Source organism: Balaenoptera acutorostrata, chromosome 1, assembly GCF_949987535.1.
Source record: "Balaenoptera acutorostrata chromosome 1, mBalAcu1.1, whole genome shotgun sequence".
NCBI classification, from domain to species: Eukaryota; Metazoa; Chordata; class Mammalia; order Artiodactyla; family Balaenopteridae; genus Balaenoptera; species Balaenoptera acutorostrata.
In genome coordinates, this window is record NC_080064.1 from 102,350,746 (window position 1) to 102,371,330 (window position 20,585).

Below are 20,585 nucleotides of genomic sequence, written 5' to 3' on the forward strand. Positions count from 1 at the left end.
TGGGCACTTGGGATTTCCTCACCAACACCACAGTGAGAGGTCACCAAGAGCAAGATGAACTCCAAGACCGGGGGAAACCCACTGCTTTAAATGGGAAGAAAACACGCCAACCTCAGAACCCGCCCACACCTCCTGAGTGCACAGTGCCCAGTTAGAAAGCCGTTTTAGAGGCGTCTAGAAGCCGTCCTAACCCCCAGGCTGCCACTGTCACTGCGCCGCACTGCCTGGGGATGGTTTTGCAGGCAGTGAGGGAAACTGGCCGGGGTTGTTTTGTTTCTTTTTTTCTTTTTTTTCTTTTTGGTTGCTATTTTGGGTTTCCATGGAAAGCAAGACAGGAAAAAGTAATTTTCTGAAAAAGCCTGGTCTGCGTGCTGTGTGGCTCAGGGAGAGGCTGAGTGGCCGCCGCAGGCAGAGGCTGGGCAGGCTGGCGGCTGGTAGACTCATTGCCCTCTTCTTCCCCGCCACTCTGAGGGCTTCTCTGCGGCTCCGCACCTGAGCTGGAAGCCTTTCCTTCGCAGGACTGTCACAAAGGCCCGCCAGCAGGCTCCAGCCACGGTCTCCTCTCTCTCCACAAACACCCATCTCGAATTTCATTGTATCAGGTCAACAGATGTTCACTGGCACCTTCTGGACTCAAGGCACCACAAGTGAGCAGAGATGTAAAGAGAGCCTCCTGGTTCTGCCAACCCATCCAGTTAGCGTTGGGCTCCCCTAACCCATCCCCAGACCAACAGTTTAGAGGCTGCCCCTGCCCCAGCAGGGAAGAGCAGACCCAGATGCCGGCAAAAGGGAGACAAGCACACAAGTCAGAGAAGTAGAGGTTTAATAAGGAAAAATGATGTCAAAGTCGGGGTCAGACCAGAGGCCTGTTTATACAAGATCCTTCTGTCTGTGGGCTATTTGTAAAGGGCCGGGGCTATCTGTCTGAATATATATGAGGACTTTTTGTCTTTCTTCACCCTGCGTCTCCCCAAGGCCCATTCCCTCTGTGGCCGGCTTCTTCAGAAGAGCAGCATGACTGCCGCAGGGGGAATTGGAGGGGCAGAGTTCTATCAGCTGGACTCTCTAAGGTGGAACAACTAAAAGTTTCCAGGACTTAGAGGAAAGCACTAATTAGATAATGTGAGGAACAGCTAAAGGAACTGGGTTCAACCAGCTTTAAAAGATTTTTGCATTTTTTAAAAGGGTAGCAAGGCATGGAAAAATATTCAAAGAAGTCATGTTAAAACATTAACAATACTTTTCTTTGAAAGGTAAAGTTACAGGTGACTTTTCTCTTTTCACTATACTTTCTAAGTTTTGTGCGTGAAGCAGGTATTACTCTTGTAAGTTTAAAAGTGTGATACGGTAGTTTAACTGATCAGTCCAGAAAAAAAAATGGGGAGAGTTTTCTTGGGCTGTGCTTTAGTTTGGGAGGAAATCAGCTTTGAGGTCATTGCTGTTTCTGGTGCAGGGAAGAGGTCATTGTGAGGTCATTGCCGTTTTCTGATGCCCTTGGGAAAGCCCCATCCTCGGAGCGCTAGGGGCTGCCTGGGTCAGATGTGCCCAGCAAAGCCTCCCAGGCAGCCCTGCCTACCCCGCCTCTGCAGCGACTCGGTGGAAAGAGTTTCCAAGTACAAAGCAAAAATCTGTTGACGGAGGCGTCAGGCCAAGGCCTGTAACCACCGAGCAGACTGTGGAGGAGGTGACTGGTCCCAGGGACACCCTATCACGAGGCCACATTTTTGGCATCTCTGTACACAAGCTCTAATTTATAGCTGTCTGGGATCATCCTCCCAGACGGAATACATGTGTCCATTTCTGGCACAGATGTGTTTGATGCATAATGGAAAATTAGAAGAGAGGTTGCCTTTTAAAGCCAAGGGGCAATGAGGAAAAATCTGCGCCTGCTTATCCACACCCCCCAGCCCAAACCCAGGCTTTCCTCCCGGGTCAAGGAAATCGTGGTGCAGCTGAATGTCGTCACTGCGGAGGGAATCCTCCCAGCGTGCCGCCGGATCAGGAATACTGTGGGCGCGGGCCGGGTCAAGCCCGAGGCTGCGCCCGATGACAGCCAACAGCGATTTGGAAAGTGGCATCAACAGAGACAATGAAGTCCTTTGGTCCTTTTTAACTCACTGTTCTTTCAAGACTCTTGAAATACTCTGTGTTCACTGGACTTGGGTTGCTCTATCACACACCTGAAACTGCTTGAAAAGAATTCACACCAAGTCCATTCCAGTCAGGGGCAAAGTGAGCAAGTCTGGTGTCAGTAAGGCCCATTGCTCTGTGCGTCCCATACCCGGGAAGAGAAGTCTCACGGAGTAGCCTCCAGTGCTAAATTTTAACCCTACTAGACCAACCCCCCAAGCCCACCCCATGCCCCCATTCTCAGCCCCTCCTTTGCATTCAGATACAACACTGTACCTCTGGTTGCACCTCAGCACTGCAGCCAACATGAGAACAAATAAGGATGGAGAGCCCGCCCCTTCATGTTGCTTTCCTTCTCGTGCCCCTGCCCATCCTCATCTGCTTTCCTTCCTCCCTTTCACGGAGGAGGTAACTATGGTCCTGACTGGGTACCGCGTTAAGCATTAGGGAAGCAACGATGAAAAAGACATGTAAAGTCTGACGTGGAAGATAATCCCGTAAACTAATAAATGCCACAGGACGCAGGAAGTGTACTCCGTGGAACTGCTTCACTGCCCAGGGATTAGAGCAAAGCGTGATGACCAGTGTGCAGCAGAAGATGTTCCATTTTGACTTGCAGCTTGAAGAATGAGTTAGAAGTGTCGGAGCAGCGAGGGACTGGAGGGAGGAGTGAATGCCAGGCAGAGGGAACAGTGTGGGTAAGGGCTGCGCTTCCTTTCGTGGAACACTGTGCCGGGGAGAGAGAGGAATCTGGGGAAGGTCAGAGTCTGGGGCTTGAAACAGGAGTTAGGGCACATGGCTCACAGCCTGTACTAAGCTTGCTACCATTGTGGAAAGTCCATGACAGGGCCTTGAGGAGAGGGGAGGTGGGAGCCCTCATTCTGATGGGGACGAGTGCTGCCTGATGCCAGACACGGTGAGAAGCCGAAGGTAACGACCTGAGTGGTTGAAGGCCAGAGAGGGTATGTTAGGGGCTGGACGCGGTGATCGGCGAGGACCATGATGGATCCACTCTACCAACCAAAGAACTTTGCTGAGGGCTACTCTGCATTCGCGACTAGTACCAAACCCCATGCCTTTGGAACAATTACCATTAGAAATACTGTTTTTCCAGGGATGGACTTTTTCATACAACAGCATGAGTAGGGCTTTGATATTAATCATTTAATAAACATTTGTTGAGCATCTGTCGTGAGCCAGGAGGCAAGGATTCATAGATAAGGAAGATCCAGTTCCTTCTCCAAAGGATCTCAGGGGCTAGTGGAGAAACTGATCCCGCCTCTGTGGCCCAAGAGGGACTCAATGCAGGTCAGAGAAGCAGCCCCTGAGAAGACTCCAGATGTCATCATTCTTTGCGTCACCATTTCTCTCCTGCGCACCAATTGTGCGTTAAGCACTCAGAGAATGTGATGCAACAGGATTTTGAGGGCAAAAGTGTTTACACTATTTATAAAGAAGAGAGAAGTAAAATAGAAAAAGAAGATAGAAGTGAAAGGAACAGACAATGACATTAGATCGGGGATTACCCGGTACAATTACATTATGCATTTTCATGGACAAGTCATTTCAGCAGCTAACCATATTCCAGAGAGTCTGCAGGACAAAGCTGCAAACTGTAAGCATACGTCCATGGAGAAGACTGTGTGTGTTCTAAAACTAAAGCAGCAGAAAAGGGGACTACAGACCCAACTGGAAAACTTTTAAAGCAAAGTGGATGAACAAAAAGTTTCCTTTAAGTAATGCCTATCTGCCAGAAACAAGTCATTTAACATGAAGCAAAGCTTGTTATTGGATTTCAATTTTATTGTGCTGTATTTATTTCCACTTTCCTGGGACTGCTGATGAAATGTTGTATCTTGAGGATATATTCTTTTACTTAAAAAAATTTTTTTTTCATGAATCACAAACGTGGTTCTTAGGAAGGCACCAAATTGGAGGGAGGTTAGTGCTGAGATACAAAAATGCGAAGATCACTCCCCAGGCTTGGGTCCTCAGCTCCCCCCACCCCAACCCTTGCCTCCAGCAGAAGGTAGCCCACCCTGATCACAAAGAGCAAATACGTGCTACTCTGCTATCTGATGACTAAACCCACCAGAAAGCTCCCTTTCTGGGTAAAAAGCATCACTTAGGGATGTTCTCAGGCAGCTCACGTGCTTTTCCCTAGATAGGAGACCCAGTTAGTTATCCTCAGAGGCTCTAGCCGCACAGTTTCAGTTCCTTCTCCCACTTGGGGACCCTGCTCTTGCTATTTCCTTAGCTTACAAAGTTCTCCTCTGCTCCCCCTCCACCTGGCTCACACCCACTCACAGCTGTCAGCTCTCATGTCACTTCCTCTGCAAAGCCTACCCTAGCCTAGGTATGTGTCTTCCTCCATGTCTCATATAACCACTTCTGTTTAAATATTTCTGTAATTAAAAAAGAAAAATTAAGTCCTGAGCTATGTGAGGGCAGGGACAGGGTCTATACTGCTGTGTCCCAAGCACCTACCCCTCTGCCTTGCACAGCCAGCTCCCAACAGACATCTGTTAAATGAATGAATGGAGGACCTTCACAAAGGTACAATTTAGGCTGTGCTGTTGATTGAATTGTGTTCCCTGCCACAATTCATGTGTTGAAGCCCTAACCCTCAATGTGATGGCATTTCAAGGTGGGGCCTTTGGGCGGTGATTAGGATTAGATGCGGTCATGAGGGTGGGGTTCCCATGATGGGATTCCCTCATAAGGGACACCAGAGAGTGCTTTCTGCCATGTAGGACACGGGGAGAAGGCAGCTGTCTGCAAGCCAGGAAGAAAGCTTTCACCAGGAACTGAATTAGCTGATACCTTGATCTCCAGGTTCCAGAACTGTGAGAAGTAAATTCCTGTTGTTTAAGCCACCCAATCTATAGTATTTTTTTTTTTATGGCGACTTGACCTAAGACAGGCTGATAGAAGCAATTGTGAACAAACTCCTTCACAGCCCTCCAAGGGAATACTTCCCAAAGTACTGATTTCAAATCCATCTGCACCTGGGAAACACTGTGCAGACACCTCAGATGGCACTGTGTGAATACACTGTTGAATATACTCAGCAAAACACTTTCCCACAGAAAAACAAAACAAAACTAGATGGAATCATGTAATGAACACTCACAATTCTTGATCTGATTGCAAATCACATTATGATACCATAAGGGTAATGGGAGTTTCATCCTTTTAGCAGGCAAAAGTCGGAAGCACATTTGCTCTAGAAGATGATACTAATTTTCTCAAAGAGGTAAGCCAGCTCCCAAGATTTTCATCCGATTATGCAGCGAAAGCGAGGCAAGGATTGAGATGGCACTTTCTCAAAATCAAGGATTTTGTCAGAAGAAATACAAGAGCCAAATGCCATATGACATCCAGGTGAAACCACCTCTGAGGAAGCTCGCTGTCCTTGCCTCAACATCAGGACCAGGTGAGGTGGAATTGGGAGGCAGGACTATGGCAGCACATGATGAGATAGCTGCTAGGTTGGAAATGCGTGGCTGTCAGTCTGGAAACGCACTGGTTAGATGCCAGTGTTTCTGATTTCCCCTATTATTTTCCTCACAACAATTTCATAAGAACAAGCTCATGCTAAGAAATTCCTGAAAGACTTCCTTCAGGTAAGGATATATTTTAAAAATCAATGCTTAATTCTCTGCACTAATGGACGGGTTCTGCAATTCAAACCAAAATAGAGCAGGAGTGTTCTACGCATCTCCAGAAAGATAATCGGGCTACATGTTTGTCCTAACTATACCTTCTGCTGTTTGTTTAGGTTGTTATAGTTAACTTGTGTGGATCAATTGACATTGCTGGGGGGTGGGGGTGGGGATAGTACAAAAGTGCTGGGGGGATACTAAGCTCAGGGGAAGGAAACTGAGCCAGGATGAAAGGCTTGCTCTGAATGATAAAGCAGATAAATATAGATATGGAAAGTGTATGTATTTATTCAGTGGTTGTACACAATGCCTTTTTCTAAAGGAATACAGGGAAAAGGAGAGGAGAGATCAGTAAGAATTAGGAGAAAGATGATGGCTGTATAGTTTTCTTCATACAGTACAACAAATGCCACAGACTACTGGCTATGATTCCAGTGAGCAGACAGCTTTATCAAATGAAGATCAAATACAACTAAAGTAAAATCCAATCCACCAAGTTATCAAAGTGATTTAAAGCCAGTGTCTGTCTCACCTGACCTGGGGGACGAGCTCCAGGAGGACAATAATGGTCTTTTCTATGATCTCTGAACTGCCCCCTTGCAGCATCCAGCTGGCTCTTCTCCCAGGCTTGACCTCTGAGTAAACACTCCTTTGAGGGCTACCCTGACTTCTATGACATCTCAGCTATATTGAGCTTTTACATAAGCAAAGATGGAATATTAAACAATATTTATTTTACAGTCTAATATTTTTGAAGGTAGTTTGAGAGAACTACTCTTGAGCAGATAAACAGGATTTTTGAATATCAATCAATAATAACGATCTTCACCCGGTTTTAGTTGTTACAGACAGACAATGGGAGAAAAAAATGTTTCAGGTAAAACTCAGGTTAGATTGGAACAAGCCAAAACACTTTGTTTATTAAAAAGTTAGCTTGAATGGAATCCTGAAAGTCTTGTATTCTAGAGAGAATTTTTCTTACCAGCAATTTGACCAGAAATCATTTGGGGTCAGGGAGGCAGGCAGCACTGGACCACTTACAGGGGACTAGACAGGTACAGGGAGACCACGTGGGCTTCCTGGATGAGTGGCAGCAGCTTCCAGGCCCCGACCCTGCCCCACTGGGGGGCTCTGTTGTCCCTGCCCAATTAATTCCCTTGCCCTAGTTTATAAGCTGACTCTTTCCCAGTCACCATTACAATGGGGAGGGCAGGGCTTGGCACACACTTTGGAACATTCCCCAACTGCTCTTGTAGAAAATTTTACCTCTTCTGAGTACTCAGACTGAATAATGATGCTCTTGGACAGGACAGTAACAAAAACAATCCATGTGTATACGCTGTGTTGTCGAGGAGTTGTAGCAGATAAAAACGGGGGTTCTAGGCATCCCGGGTTTGAATCAGGCTCTGCCACTTACTAGTCCTGTGATCTCGGGCAAGTCCCTTAACCTCACTAACCTTCAGCTTCCTCAGCTGCAACGTGGGGGTAATAATGGTGCCTCCCTAAGAGATTAAATGAGTTCACCTTACACACTTAGAACCACTCAGAACTGTGATTGCCCAGCACTTATTGTTACTATGGTGGTAGACTCACTAATGTTATATTCAAACTGAAAACTTAATCCTACTCAAGATAGGAAACACCATGGCCATGATTCTAATGACTTAGTCCTCTGCTGCTTTCCTCTACTAATTTTTATTTTAGCACTACACTTTTTCCATGACAGCTGGGATTCCCTTGAGTTTCTAAACCTCTATACTAGGTATGTCGGTTCCGCTTTCCAGAAACTCGTTCCCCCTCTCTCTTTAATTAATTAATTTATTTATTTTTGGCTGTGTTGGGTCTTCGTTTCTGTGCAAGGGCTTTCTCTAGTTGTGGCAAGCGGGGGCCACTCTTCATCGCGGTCGCGGGCCTCTCACTATCGCGGCCTCTCTTGTTGCGGAGCACAGGCTCCAGACGCGCAGGCTCAGTAGTTGTGGCTCACGGGCCTAGTTGCTCCGCGGCATGTGGGGATCTTCCCAGACCAGGGCTCGAACCCGTGTCCCCTGCATTGGCAGGCAGACTCTCAACCACTGCACCACCAGGGAAGCCCCCCACCCCCCTCTCTTTAGTTTTAGTTTTTATAAGACCCAATAAGAGAAAAACAGGAAAAGATGACTTATGAGAGAAAGAATAACTATATTTAGGCCAGAGCTATCCAAAAGGACTTTCTCCAGTGATGTAAATATAAATGTTCTCTGTCTGTGCTGTCTAATACTGCAGCCACTAGCCACCCATGGTCACTGAGCACTTGAGATGTGGCTAGTGCAACTTAGAAGCTGAATATTAAATGCCTTTTAATATAGATTAATTTAAATGTGAAAAGCCACGTGTGGTTAGTAGCACAGCCGCCATATTGGAGAGTGCAGGTCTGGAATTCACATGCTTATCACAGCTTCAATCTTCTCTTCTTGTCAGTCTGTAGACTTGGAGTGGTTAAGAGGACAGTTTCTGGGGCCACGCACAGAAACCCAGCTCTGCCACTGGCCAGCTCTGAGGCCTCGGAAAAGGCTCTTAAACTCTCTGCACCTCTGTTTCCTTATATATAAACTAGGGGTGACAATAGCTGCTATTTCAGAAGGTCATTGTGAGGATTAAGGAAGTTAATATACAAAATGTGCATGGGAAAGCAGCCAGCACGTATCTTCCATTTATATAATGCTTAATGTTCTTCTTCAAGTTTTTGCTACTGAAATTAATTTTAAATACTGTCTCTTGATACATACCCTTTCTCAATTCCCATCTTGCTTTTCCTCTGCCTTAAACTGATCAGGGGTGTTCACAACCTTTCTCTTCTTTCTCCCACATGCCAGAGCGTTATGCACCTCTTTGCACCTGCATTTCTGGAATGCATCAAGACAATCCAACACTGGATATAATCTCCCCGGCCATAAACTTCACGTTTTCTAAGCCAGTAGCATTTATTATACCTTATATTCCATGTGCCCTCATAAATGTGTACAATGAAAAGAACACAGGGTTTAAAATCAGAAGACCAGGGTGTGAATCTTGGCTTTGCTCCTCCCTAACTCTTTGATCCCAGACATACTGTGCCTGCCTTTTGGCTTTCACATCTGTAAAACGGGGATTACATTATTTCATGGGATTGTTGTGATTCATGATCAAATGGGATAATGTATGTAAGAGCATTTTTAAACCAAAGCATCATATGAATGTTATTTTTGTCCCTAATTAAATCCAAAGAGGATGAAAAAAGCAAGCCAAGGTAACCCCTATTTGTCTGTATCATGTGCTCTCAGCCCATTTGGTCGTCCCATCTTATGGGTCTCTTTCTCAATTCCTTCTCCTTAATTCCTTTGCAAGCATGACATGATGGTTAGTATAGCGTCACTTGCTTTAGGAGAAGAGCCCTGTTGTGATATTAACTATCAGTGTTAAGGTGGGGGATGGAAGTTATGTTCTATTTTGTCACACATGATTGGAGACCCAAAGATACTACATATTCTGGAATAACACGGTGAAGCATAATGGGCAATGGACAGGTGGCCTCCTGGTGATTGTAGAAACCAACAAGTCTCAATGTAAAAGAAAATTCTTAGAAGAATAACGGTAAAGTGGTAAATGGAATTAAGAGAACTGCCACAAGGAAGCCAGGTGAGCAGGCCAAAAGGAAGGGCACTCCCTGCCCCATTCAGAAATGAGAGCCACCAGTGGATCTTTGACCCCTTAAGGCCATGTCTAAACTGGTGCTTCTCAAAATATGTTCCCTGGACCAGCAGGGCTTCTTAGAAATGCAGACCTACCGAATCAGAATATATATTGGAAGAAGATTCCCAAGTGATTTGTATTCACATTAAAGTTTGAGAGGCACTGATCACCAAAGGTTTTCCTATTTCTACCCACTGGCCTCCCCTTGGCAGCACAGAAGCAGGGTGGGGAAAAAACAAACAGCTCCAGCACTAGGGTCTATTAGCCAGAGCTCTGCCAGTGACCGCTGAAGCTATTCTAGGTGCTGAGAGATGGAAGAAGGAGGATACCAGCACAGCACACTCACTGCCCCGAGGAGCAAAGACATTAGAGAGACAGTAAACTATACTCAAAGGCACAAAGGAGCACCAAACAAAGGTCTTTTGAGTGCCTCAAGATCAAGGACTGTGTCTTAACCACTTCTGAATGCCCAGCCTTTGGTAAGGTGCTGGGCACACAGTTGGTGGTAAGCACATATTTGCTGAGTGACTAATTGCAGAGGAAAGAACCTCTCCTTTTGACTTCAGGCCTTTGATAAGCTACAAGACTCTTGCCACTTTGCTTGGTTGGTTGGACTTAGGACACCTGTTTCCTACTTCTCCTTACCTTTATGAATCTCTTGGATTCTAGATTCCACTTTCCCACTTGTTTTCTAGTGTTTAAATATGACTACCAGTAATATCTATGTTACTGAATATTTACTATCTCATGTACCATACTTAATACTTTACATATATTTACTCTTTTATCTGCACCAAGGTCATACATTGATGTTGGTACTTGATTATGTCCATTATATAGATGAGAAAATGGAGGCTCAAAGAGGTTAAACAGCTTACTAACCAAGCACCCCTGGTCAGTAAATACTATGGCCAGGAATAAACCCAGGAAGTGAGATGCCAGTATCCACCTTCCAGGCTTTGAATTCGTGGATATGAATTGCCACGCTGCCTAGACCTGGCCGAGGTCTACCAGACTCCTGGAACCATAGCTCTGGCTTCTGCAGGCTGGCTCCTATCATAGAGTCCTTGTCCCTCCCAGCACCACTGGGCCCCTCTTGTCCAAAATAGGGGAGGCTGCCGCTCTCTCCCCACCTTGACAGAAATCAGAAATGGAGACTATCCAATGACAGGGCCAAGGAAATTCCTATCTGCCTTCTGGGGTGGTCTAGCTTTTGGGTGGACCCCATAGAATACTTTCTTCAGGTATTTTTTTAAACCAGTCTTTCTGACAGGTGGTAGCTCTGAAGCTACTGTTTGAAATGAATTTGGGAAAGAGGAGTAGACAAGTCAGACATCTCGTAAGCCCACGAGACACGGTCTTTCCTAAAAGCACCTGTTAGGCATCACCAAGTGAAACTCCAGAGCTGCATTCATAACAGTGAGAAGGAAAGGAGAGCAACTTCAAACAAGCCATATATGGCATCTGACTTTCAACAATGAACGGTCCTGCTTCCTGTTGGTCGGCAACCCTGAGCAGCTCACACAGCACAATGATAGGAAAACGCTGAGTACACAACAACAAACCAAGGAATAAACAGAGCCCAGGTTCTTTTTTTTTTCTTTAAACCAACATATGTGGCTTGGTAGATTGTGGTGTTTTATTTATATTACTATGCAACAGAGGGGAAAAAAAAAAGGTGATCGCAGTGAAAGGCATGGGACCATGCCATGCTATCTGACTGTAATGTCCGAATTTAGACATGACAGATACTGGGAGGGGTTTCATGTTAGACATCAGCCATGATAACAGAAATTAATTTAGTGGGGCTTGGGGCCAGGCTTTACTTTTGTTTTGTTGAAATTCAATGGTGAGCACAGTCAGCAGCTCTGGGCCGGGGAGAGCTCTGCTGGCTCTGGCAGGCTCTAGCTGAATGTTTATAAAACCAGGAGCACAGCCTAGGGAAACTTCACCCAGCTGCCAGAAGGAGGTCGCAAATCGATTTGCAGATCACAAAACATACCCCACCCTGCCTCTGCGGCTGCCTTCTGGTGAGTTCCTGACAGGAAAGGAAGTGCTGTCACCCAGGGGGACCTCAGACCTCAGAAGGGCAGGCACGCAAGCATCTAAGAGTGTGTAAATAGAACTCTTGAAGTCATGGCAAACGCCTGTCCTTCCAGGAAAACTGTCCCCTGCCCTCTCTCCCTTCCCCAAACTTCCCACAAACCCTCTAACCAGGAAAAAAACAACTTCAAACACTAGGGTGGGACTTTTCTGGAATCAGGTTCCCTCAGTTACAGTGAAGGTACATATCTAGACAATTTATCCCAAACAACTGCTTTCCTCTAAATCATTAGGAGCCCGTTTCAGGTCGCCCCTTTCCCTTTGGTTGTACAGTTATAGACATGGGAGAGCTGTCTGTGGCTGTTGCTGGTCCCTGGACCCCATTCCCCATGGAACTGAGAGTGAGGAAGGCCCCATATTCTCCTCCTGGGCCCAATCTGTACAAAGAACAAATCGACAGGGAATGAGCAGGAAGAGACAGGCTCAGTCCTCCAGATAAAGTTGACAATTGATTACCTTTGCAAATCGGGAAGGCCATTTGTCTCAAGTTCTCTAACCTGCAGATTCATCAATTCTTTCTACAGTTATTTATGGAATGCCTTCTATGAGCTGGGTACTATTAGGCGCTAGAGATATATCCATGAACAAGACAGAAAAAGATTCCTGCTCTCAGAGTATTCTAAGTTCTAGTGGGGGAAATCCACAAGTACAAACTGAGAAGCCAGTGTGTAGTTATCCTAAAACAAAGACAAGCTGCAAGTTACTTGGCAAATATATACACTATTCCCCGATATTAAGGGACTCTGGGGAAAGAGCGCTAACTTTTACTAAATGCTTTCTATGTGCCAGGCACTTAATAATAAAAATAATAATTAAAAAAATTTGAGCACTTACTACATACTGGGCTCACAGGAAGGTGAAGTCAGATACTTTACATATTTCCTTTGAATCCTCTCAACAACTCTTTTACCTCAATTGTTCAGCTGAGAAGACAGGGCTAGAAGTAAAAGTAACTTGCTCAAGCACACTCTGCTTGCGATCTCTGCACTTGACCCTGATCCTTTTGTCAGATGGTGGTCACACTCACCCTTGCTCTGTTCCTCTGCTGGTGGGTGGCGTGTCACCCCCTCACCCTTGTCCACCTCCATCCTAACAGTCCTTGGAGCTTCAACTTAAACATCCCCTTCTTCAGGAGAACTGTCCCAACTCCTCACTATTGCTGTGAACTCCTTAATTAGATCGGATATATAAAAGGTCCTGCTTAACCCCAGTGGCTAATACATGATAGGCACTCTAACATTGCTTTGTTCCTACTTCCCTTCCTTCCTGTGTTTAGAGTCAGAGGTGTGAAATTTGTCACTTGATTATATGCTGTCGTTTTTGTTTGTTGTTGTTCTATATTCATTGGCCATTTCCTCAACTAGATTAGCAGCTTAGGGAACAGTATTTTTAATTTATAAATTATATATATATATATATATATATATATATATATATATATACATATACTTTTGTCAATATAAATTATATATATTTATATTTACATATATAAGTTATTTTTATAATTCTTGTGCATTGATTCTTTAACAGAGTGGTTCTCAAACCTGAGCATGCATAAGCATTTCCTGGACTTGTTTAAATAGATTGCTGGGTCCCTCCTCCAGAATTTCTGATTCAGCAGGCCTGTGATGGGGCTGAGAATGTGCATCTCTGACAGGTTCCCAGGAGGTGCTGATGCTACCGGCCCAGGACTCACACTTTGATAACCACTGGTTAACTACCTGTACCACTGTGCTTAGGAGCATGAAGGCTGAGTCTGAGTCCCACCTCTGCCACTCATTAGCTGTGTGACCTTGGGCAAGTGGACCTATTGGAGCCTCCGTTTTTCCTTATTTGTAAGAATGGGGATAATAATAGTATGCACCTCAGGATTGTTGTGAGGATTAAGTTAATAATGAATGCAATGTGCATAGCACTGTCCCTGACACATTGAAATGCTCAATAAATGTTGCCTGTTATCTCTGGAAAGGCTAGCACAACATCAGGCACTAAATAAGCACTGTACCCAGCCTAAGAATTCCTTCTCAGACTTAGATAAAAGCTCTTTTGAATTTGTAAGCAGTGAGAGTGAAGAGTGTCACTAAAGCATGACATTTATAATTAACAGCTTTTGAAATTAAGCCAGACTATTAAAAAGCACAACATAAAGGGCCTTTAGAAATGCCCTTCCCGATAGTATGCTGGATGTAAATGCCCAAGTGTACAAAAGCCATGTGTATTTTTAAAATTCAGGGCTGTCTATGGGGTACCTCCTTCACACTTTCCCCTGCTGCAGGATGCTGAGGATGGCAACTTGACCTCTGAGAGCTTGGAATTGCTGGAGTCACCCAGGCATCTGGGCTAATGGGTTGTTAGACACAAGCAGAGACCATCCTTCAATAATTAATTAGTTGGAGTCACCGGAAAACAAACTCCCCAGAGCAGATAAGACAAACAGCACCCTCCTCTATCCTAGTTATTTTAAAGCACCCAGCCCCCTGCTGCTCCCTCCCAGCTCTAAGAACTTCTTCACCCAAAGCAAGATCTGTATTTTCCTTCAGGGTCTGTCTAAGCAGTTATAGTGACTGACATTCCCTTGAGGAAGCCCAAGAGGGAATGCGCAGACAAGACAATTTTCAGACCTTGTCTCCCAGTCCTTCAGGGCCTGAGACAGAATATCCAGGGATCTAGGGATGGTCTAGCCCTAATCTTGTCCCAGTAATACAGGAGACAAGGGTCATGGCCCTACCAGCCGGTGAACCACTAATCCTGGGAATGTTGTTCATTCAATGCAAAGTTGAATGAGATCATCTCTGGCAGCAGTAGGATTTAGCAAAGGCTTCTCGCTGGGGGTTGTGGGGAGGTGCTGCTGCCCCTTGGAAGCCCCTCCCTTCCGCCCATTCCCTCACAGAAGAGCACCACCGCCTCCTTCCATCCAGCGGTACCCTCCCCTAATGCCCAGAAAAAGGCTGACCCCCGCAATACCACTTCCACCGCTACCCCCAATTTCCTACACAAGCCCGCCACAGCCAGGTGATGTCTCTGCACACTCCGGATGGGGCACCACCTCTGGCAGTCCTGGCGCCCTGGCGGGCCCCTGCTCCAGCGGAAAGACAGAGCGAGAAGGGGGTGTGTGCGCGGAGAAGCTGGTGGCCCCGCACCTGATGTTACCAGGCTCCAGATGAAAACAGAGGCAGAGAGGTTCCTCAAAGGGAAGAGCCGCACGGGGTCTCCCCCCTTTTCACCATTTTTCATTGCTCAATCTCTCTGTCGGTTCTCTCCCCCTCCATCTTTCCCTCCCTCCCCCCCTCCCCACCCCGCCCGCTTTGTCTGCCTTTTTCTTACCTCCTTCTTTTTGAACACCCTGCCTTCAGGAGCCCGGCTGGGACGCCGCAGCGGTCAGCTCCCTGGGGACCCCTGCCCTGCGCCCCCGCCCGGCCCCCTCCCCTACCCGACCCTCTCCGCTCCGGGTCTCACCCAGAAGAGCAGGTTGAAGCCGAGCAGCAGGTACTTGATGCACCGCAGGCCCCCGCCGAAGCGCCCCATGCTGCGGCCCCGGCGGCGGGATCCCGAGTACCCAGGCCCGGGCTCGGAGCTCCGGGAGCGCCGGGAGCCGGCGGGGAGGGGGCGGAGCGCGAGGGGCCTTGGGCGGGGCCTGCGGGGGGCGGGGTGGGGCGGGGCGGCGGGGCTGGAGCCGGCACAGGGTGAGAGAGGGCCGGGGAGGACCCCGAGCCAAGAGGCTGGCGATGGGTGGGAGCGCCGCTGGGTGGGGGTCGAGCGGCCAGAAGGAGCAGGTATCCCGTTCAACCCCGGAACGAGAGGCCGCCTCCTTCCCTCCCCAGGCCGGGCGACGCGCCCCGCAGGCACCCCGCTCGCGGTGGTTATCGGAGCATCTGCGAGGAAGGAGCGTCCACTGGGGACCCGAGACCCATTTAATCAGCGCTCTGTGCAGAGACTCATTTGAGGCCTGCGGTGATGGTTGAGAATAAGGACACGGCCCTGGTGGCTATGGAAACTAGGAAGATGGCCTCGGGTAGAAGAGATAAGTAGGACCCAAGGCCGCCCAGGAGCTGGCAGTACCCGTCGCGGGACACCCGGCCCGGGGCACCGGGTCCCAGGTTGTGACACCCCAGCGCCTTGCGAGCGCACAGGCCGCGGAAGCAGCTTCTAGGGGACCCTCCCTCGGCCCCTTCCGCGCGACGCCAACTCTTACCTTAATAGGCAAGAACTGGGAGAAGAAGGCGTGGGATGCGGCTTCCCTGCGCCCAGAAGGCTGCGACCCATCCTGCTCGGCCTGGCCAACGGAGGGGAGTCAGACACCCCGGGTCCTGCTGTATTCGACTGATGGGAGAGCTAGGAAAGGAATCGAAATCCTCGGGGATTATGGTGATGTGGAAATGGGAGAAAAGGGGGGAAGGTTTTGTTTCGCTTTGTTTTATTAAGTTAGGGGTCTGGTGGGGAAACCAGGCTCCCACTCCCATTGACTAAGTGTCTGCAACACGTGGTGCCGGGCAGTACGGGGGCGACAAGAAAGTGTAAACTCCAGGGAGCCTATGCATTAATTCAGTGAAACTTCAAGTGCCCGTTATAGGCCAGGAATAGTGGCAAGCCCCAGGGACTCGACAATGAGGAGACAGCCAGGCCTGTTGCCTTGGCTCTGGTGGTAGAGACAGATCTATAAGCAAATTATAGCACGGTGAGGAGGTGGGGCAAGGTTCCAGTAAGCACCAACTGCCCTCTTGGCACTGGGCAGGGAAGGCTTTGCTGAGGAAAGTGGGCCTGAGCGAGTCCTGAATGAGTCTGAGCAGAGGGGAAGAGCAGACGGGGCTGCACGTGCCAGAGCACGGGGCTGGAGAAGCCAGGGCCTCCTGGGGGGCCTGTGAGAAGCGGAGCAGCCCAAGTGGAGCAGAGGGAGGCGAGGGGGATGGTGCTAGGGCACAGCTTTCAGTCAGCTCACAAAAGTGCAAAACTGTCCTGGGGCCTCAGTTTCCTCATCTGCAACATGGAGACACTAGTACATACGTCGTGGAGTTGTGAAGGTTAATGAGTTAATATTTGTAAAGTACCTAGAACAGTGTCTGGCACAGAGTGAGTAAGTACAATATAAGGGTTAGCTGTCACCGTGTTGTACTCTACCAGTCAGTTGCTACCATGTTGCCGTCTTTGCCATCTGTGTCTTTGGACATTTGTTTGAATATCTCATGAATTTTACTTATGAAAATGAAGAGAAGACAGAAGAATGAACGTGTGGATTCTGGTAATAAGCATAAGCCCCAAATAGTGAAATAGAGGCAGAGATGGAAGTCATTAGGAATGCAGACAGAGGCACAGCTTTAGTTTCAGTCAAACACTTATTGTCCTCTCTGATCTATCAAAAAAGAAAAGAACTAAACTAAAGAAGAGTGTCTAGTACATGGTAAGCATTCAGTAAAATCTCTGAACTAAATGAACAACAATGGCATGATACTTTAAATATATTGTTGAATTTTATGTCTCTAAGACAAAATACATTTAGAGACTATATATTCTCGACCCTCTGGGGAGAGAACCCCTATTATAAATCTATTATTCTTTCCCACTACAATTTTAGCACACATGCACTAGAGACAGAGGGCTGCCTGCCTAACGTAACAGATATAGATTTTGAGGGTAGACTTCCCCAGCCACCCACCCTCCAACAAAGCTGTGTCTTAGGGGAGCTGACCCTTGACAGGACTAGGGTATCCTAACTGATAACACATGTTCAAGAGTACATCATTATATGAAAGTAGGAGACTACATTAAATGAAATAAGGAAGTTAGCCTTTAAACTAGATGTTGCGCAAAGCCAGAGACAGGAGCTAAAGCAGGGCGTAAGATGGTTAGATTTCTATTTTTAGACAAATTGGGGCTGCATGGAGGATGCTTTGAAGTTAAGGCTTGAGACTGATTAAGAGACTACTATTGCAGTTCAGGTAAGAAATGAGAACCTGAACCGAGACAGTGGCAATGGGTATAGGAAGGAGGCTCAGATCTGAGAGGTATGCAGAAACTTGATGAAAGATCAAGACAGATTGGAATATAGGGATAGGAGGGGAAAGAGAGGAGAGGATGACTCCTGGGTTTCTTACTTGGGTGAGTAACTAGGCAGATCATGGAACCATTAACAGAGATAGAGCTTATAGAAGATGGAGCAGGTTTTGGGGAGAATGTTACAGATACTGTAGGTGGGCTCACCTGTCACCCAATTCTATGTCCAATTTAGAGGATAGGAAGGTTAAGTACTTGCTTCCTGGTATCCTTTGCAGGTAGGGGTGGTAGTTGGACACAGTTCTGATTAATGGGATTTATGTGGAAGTCTGTTGGGAGGTTTTTTGGAAAACCCGAAATTGTCTTGGTAAATGGTTCAGTTGTGGGACTTCACTGGTGGTGCAGTGGTTAAGAATCCGCCTGCCAATGCAGGGGACACAGGTTTGAGCCCTGGTCCAGGAAGATCCCACATGCCGCAGAGCAACTAAGCCCGTGTGCCACAACTACTGAGCCTGTGCTCTAGAACCCGCGAGCCACAACTACTGAGCCCATGCGCCACAACCACTAAAGTCTGTGCACCTAGAGCCCATGCTGCACAACAAGAGAAGCCACTGCAATGAGAAGCCCGTGCACTGCAACGAAGGGTGGCCCCTGCTCGCCGCAACTAGAGAAAGCCCGTGCGCAGCAACGAAGACCCAACACAGCCAAAATAAATAAATAAATAAATAAATAAATTTATTAAAAAAAAAAAAAAAAGGTTCAATTGTCACTGGCTTTGCTTCCTTCCCTTTTTTCCTGTCTTGAACTCAGGCATGATGCCTAGAGCTGTAGAACATTTTGTGACTATGAGGAAAGGCCAAGAGAATTGCAGACCTGCCAGCCAGGATATCATTGAACTGCTGAACCAACACCAGCAGGCACCTATCTCCAGGTTTCTTGTTATGTAAGAAAAATAACCCTCATTTTGTTTGACACTTATATTCTGTTACTTGTAGCTGATGATATTTTAACTGACATATGAAGACAATCAATTCATGTTTAGATCTGTTGAGTTTTAAATGTGATGGGAAATCCAGATGATGTGTCCAGGAGACAGATGGAAATATGATTGGGATTCTGGAGAGAGGTTTGGACTGTAAGTTGTTAAAGATTCATCAGCAAATGATAATAGAAACCAGTGGTCTCCAAACTTTTGCTCACATGTTCCCTAAAAGAATTATGAAAAAATATATTCTCCCTTGCACATTTCCCCCAATATTTTATTATGAATATTTTCAGGCATACAAAAAAGTTGAAAGAATTGAGCAGTGAACACCATGTACTCGCCACCTAGATTCTACTATAGCTGATTCACTTTGTTATAAAGCAGAAACTAACACACCATTGTAAAGCAATTATACTCCAATAAAGATGTTATAAAAAAAATTCCAATCAGAAATTTTATCAAGATTTACAAGAATCAATATCTAGTGATGTATAACATTTTTGTATATTTCTATTTTTGTGACATACTGTCGGTAGGGCATATGTCAGTCAAGCACACCCATACATAACTTATTTCCAGTTTATTAAAAGTCATATAATTCCATCGGCATCCTCAAATTACCCTTAAGGCATTTTAGTAGCATAGTACGCCCAAAAATGTAATATACCAGCATTTTTACTCATAACAAATCAGATTTAATATTATACTTTATCAGATTCAATCTTCAGTTTGTATTATTGCAGATATTATTCTACTTTAAGAAATAAGCTGCATTTAAAATTTTAAAATTCACACCAACTATCAACTCCGTTTAGCAAGTGTCTGCATACATCAAAGAATATAGAAAGCCTTCTTCACGTAGCCCTTATTGCGAAAATCATAGCTTTTTGGAACTACAACAAATAGTTTGAATTAATAAAAATGTTTGAACTTAAAAAAATGTTTTTTGCTTTAGTTACATTACTTACCTCTACATCTGTCCATTTGTCAGCCTATCTTATTTTTTATGCATTTCCAGATAAATTTTAGACATTAATACATTTTACTCCTAAACTCTTCAGAATGAATAACAGTAACGAGTTCAAATATTTGCTTATAGTCTTTCTTTTTTTAGATAAAATTTATCTGAATGAAATGTTCACATTTTAAGCATACCCTTTGATGATTTTTGACAAATACTTTTGCCTTTCTAACTCCAAATCCTATTAAGGTGTAGGACATTACTATCACAACTGAAAAGTTCCCTTGTACCTTTTCCCAGTCAATCCATGACCCCACCTCTCTTAGAGAAAACTACTGTTTCGATTTTTTTTTTACTATAGATTAGTTTTTCCTGTTACACAGTATTATATAAATGGAATTGTGCAGTATTTACCCTCACACATTGTTGACATATAAAATTGTTTATTATAAGTTTGAATATATGCAAAAGATGTCATTTCTGATGTATTTCAAATTTTGACATTTTAAAAGAAAATGGTCACATCCCTCATTTTAATGCATTCAATAGAAGCTAAATACCAGTGTGATCGGCTACCAACCATCATCCATTTTTTTTCTTTTATCAGATTTGATATTTGAAATGACAACATGAAATTTTTGATCAAGACTTGTAGATGATGGTGTCTTCAATTTTTAAACATTCCTCAATGATGAGAAACTTAATTCAAAATAATTTTTTAAATTGAGGTATAATTGACATGCAACATTATATTAATTTTGGGTGTACAACATAATGATTTAACATTTGTATATATTCATCATCTATTTTAAAAAGTACATGAAAAACTCCTCTTTAATACGGTGAAAGTTTTATGTCTTTCTTTTTTTTCTCCTTAAACTTGTATTTTATTTCACTTTTTCCATGAAGTGTAATCCTAAAGCAATGCATTTTTAATGTGTGAAAGATTTTTCTTGAATGCTCTTTTATACTTGTTCAAACAAATATTATTATATGTTTATTAAAAGAAATTAATGTTTCCTCCTGAGACCATAAGGCTCTGAGT

The 20,585-nt window shown here is 45.4% G+C and overlaps 1 protein-coding gene across 3 annotated transcripts in view; it reads right to left on the reverse strand.

Moving 5' to 3' along the window:
• TSPAN2 (tetraspanin 2) overlaps window positions 1-15,196 on the reverse strand; it is a 47,166-nt gene extending 31,970 nt beyond the window's left edge. For all 3 annotated transcript variants that reach the window (XR_009006022.1, XM_057533625.1, XM_057533630.1), the window contains exon 1: window positions 15,063-15,196. Coding sequence is in view for 2 of the 3 variants with exons in the window: in XM_057533625.1 (XP_057389608.1) it covers window positions 15,063-15,131 (69 nt within the window). In the remaining variant the exon portion in view is untranslated. The remainder of the gene's footprint in view (window positions 1-15,062) is intronic.
• Window positions 15,197-20,585: the final 5,389 nt, after the last annotated feature.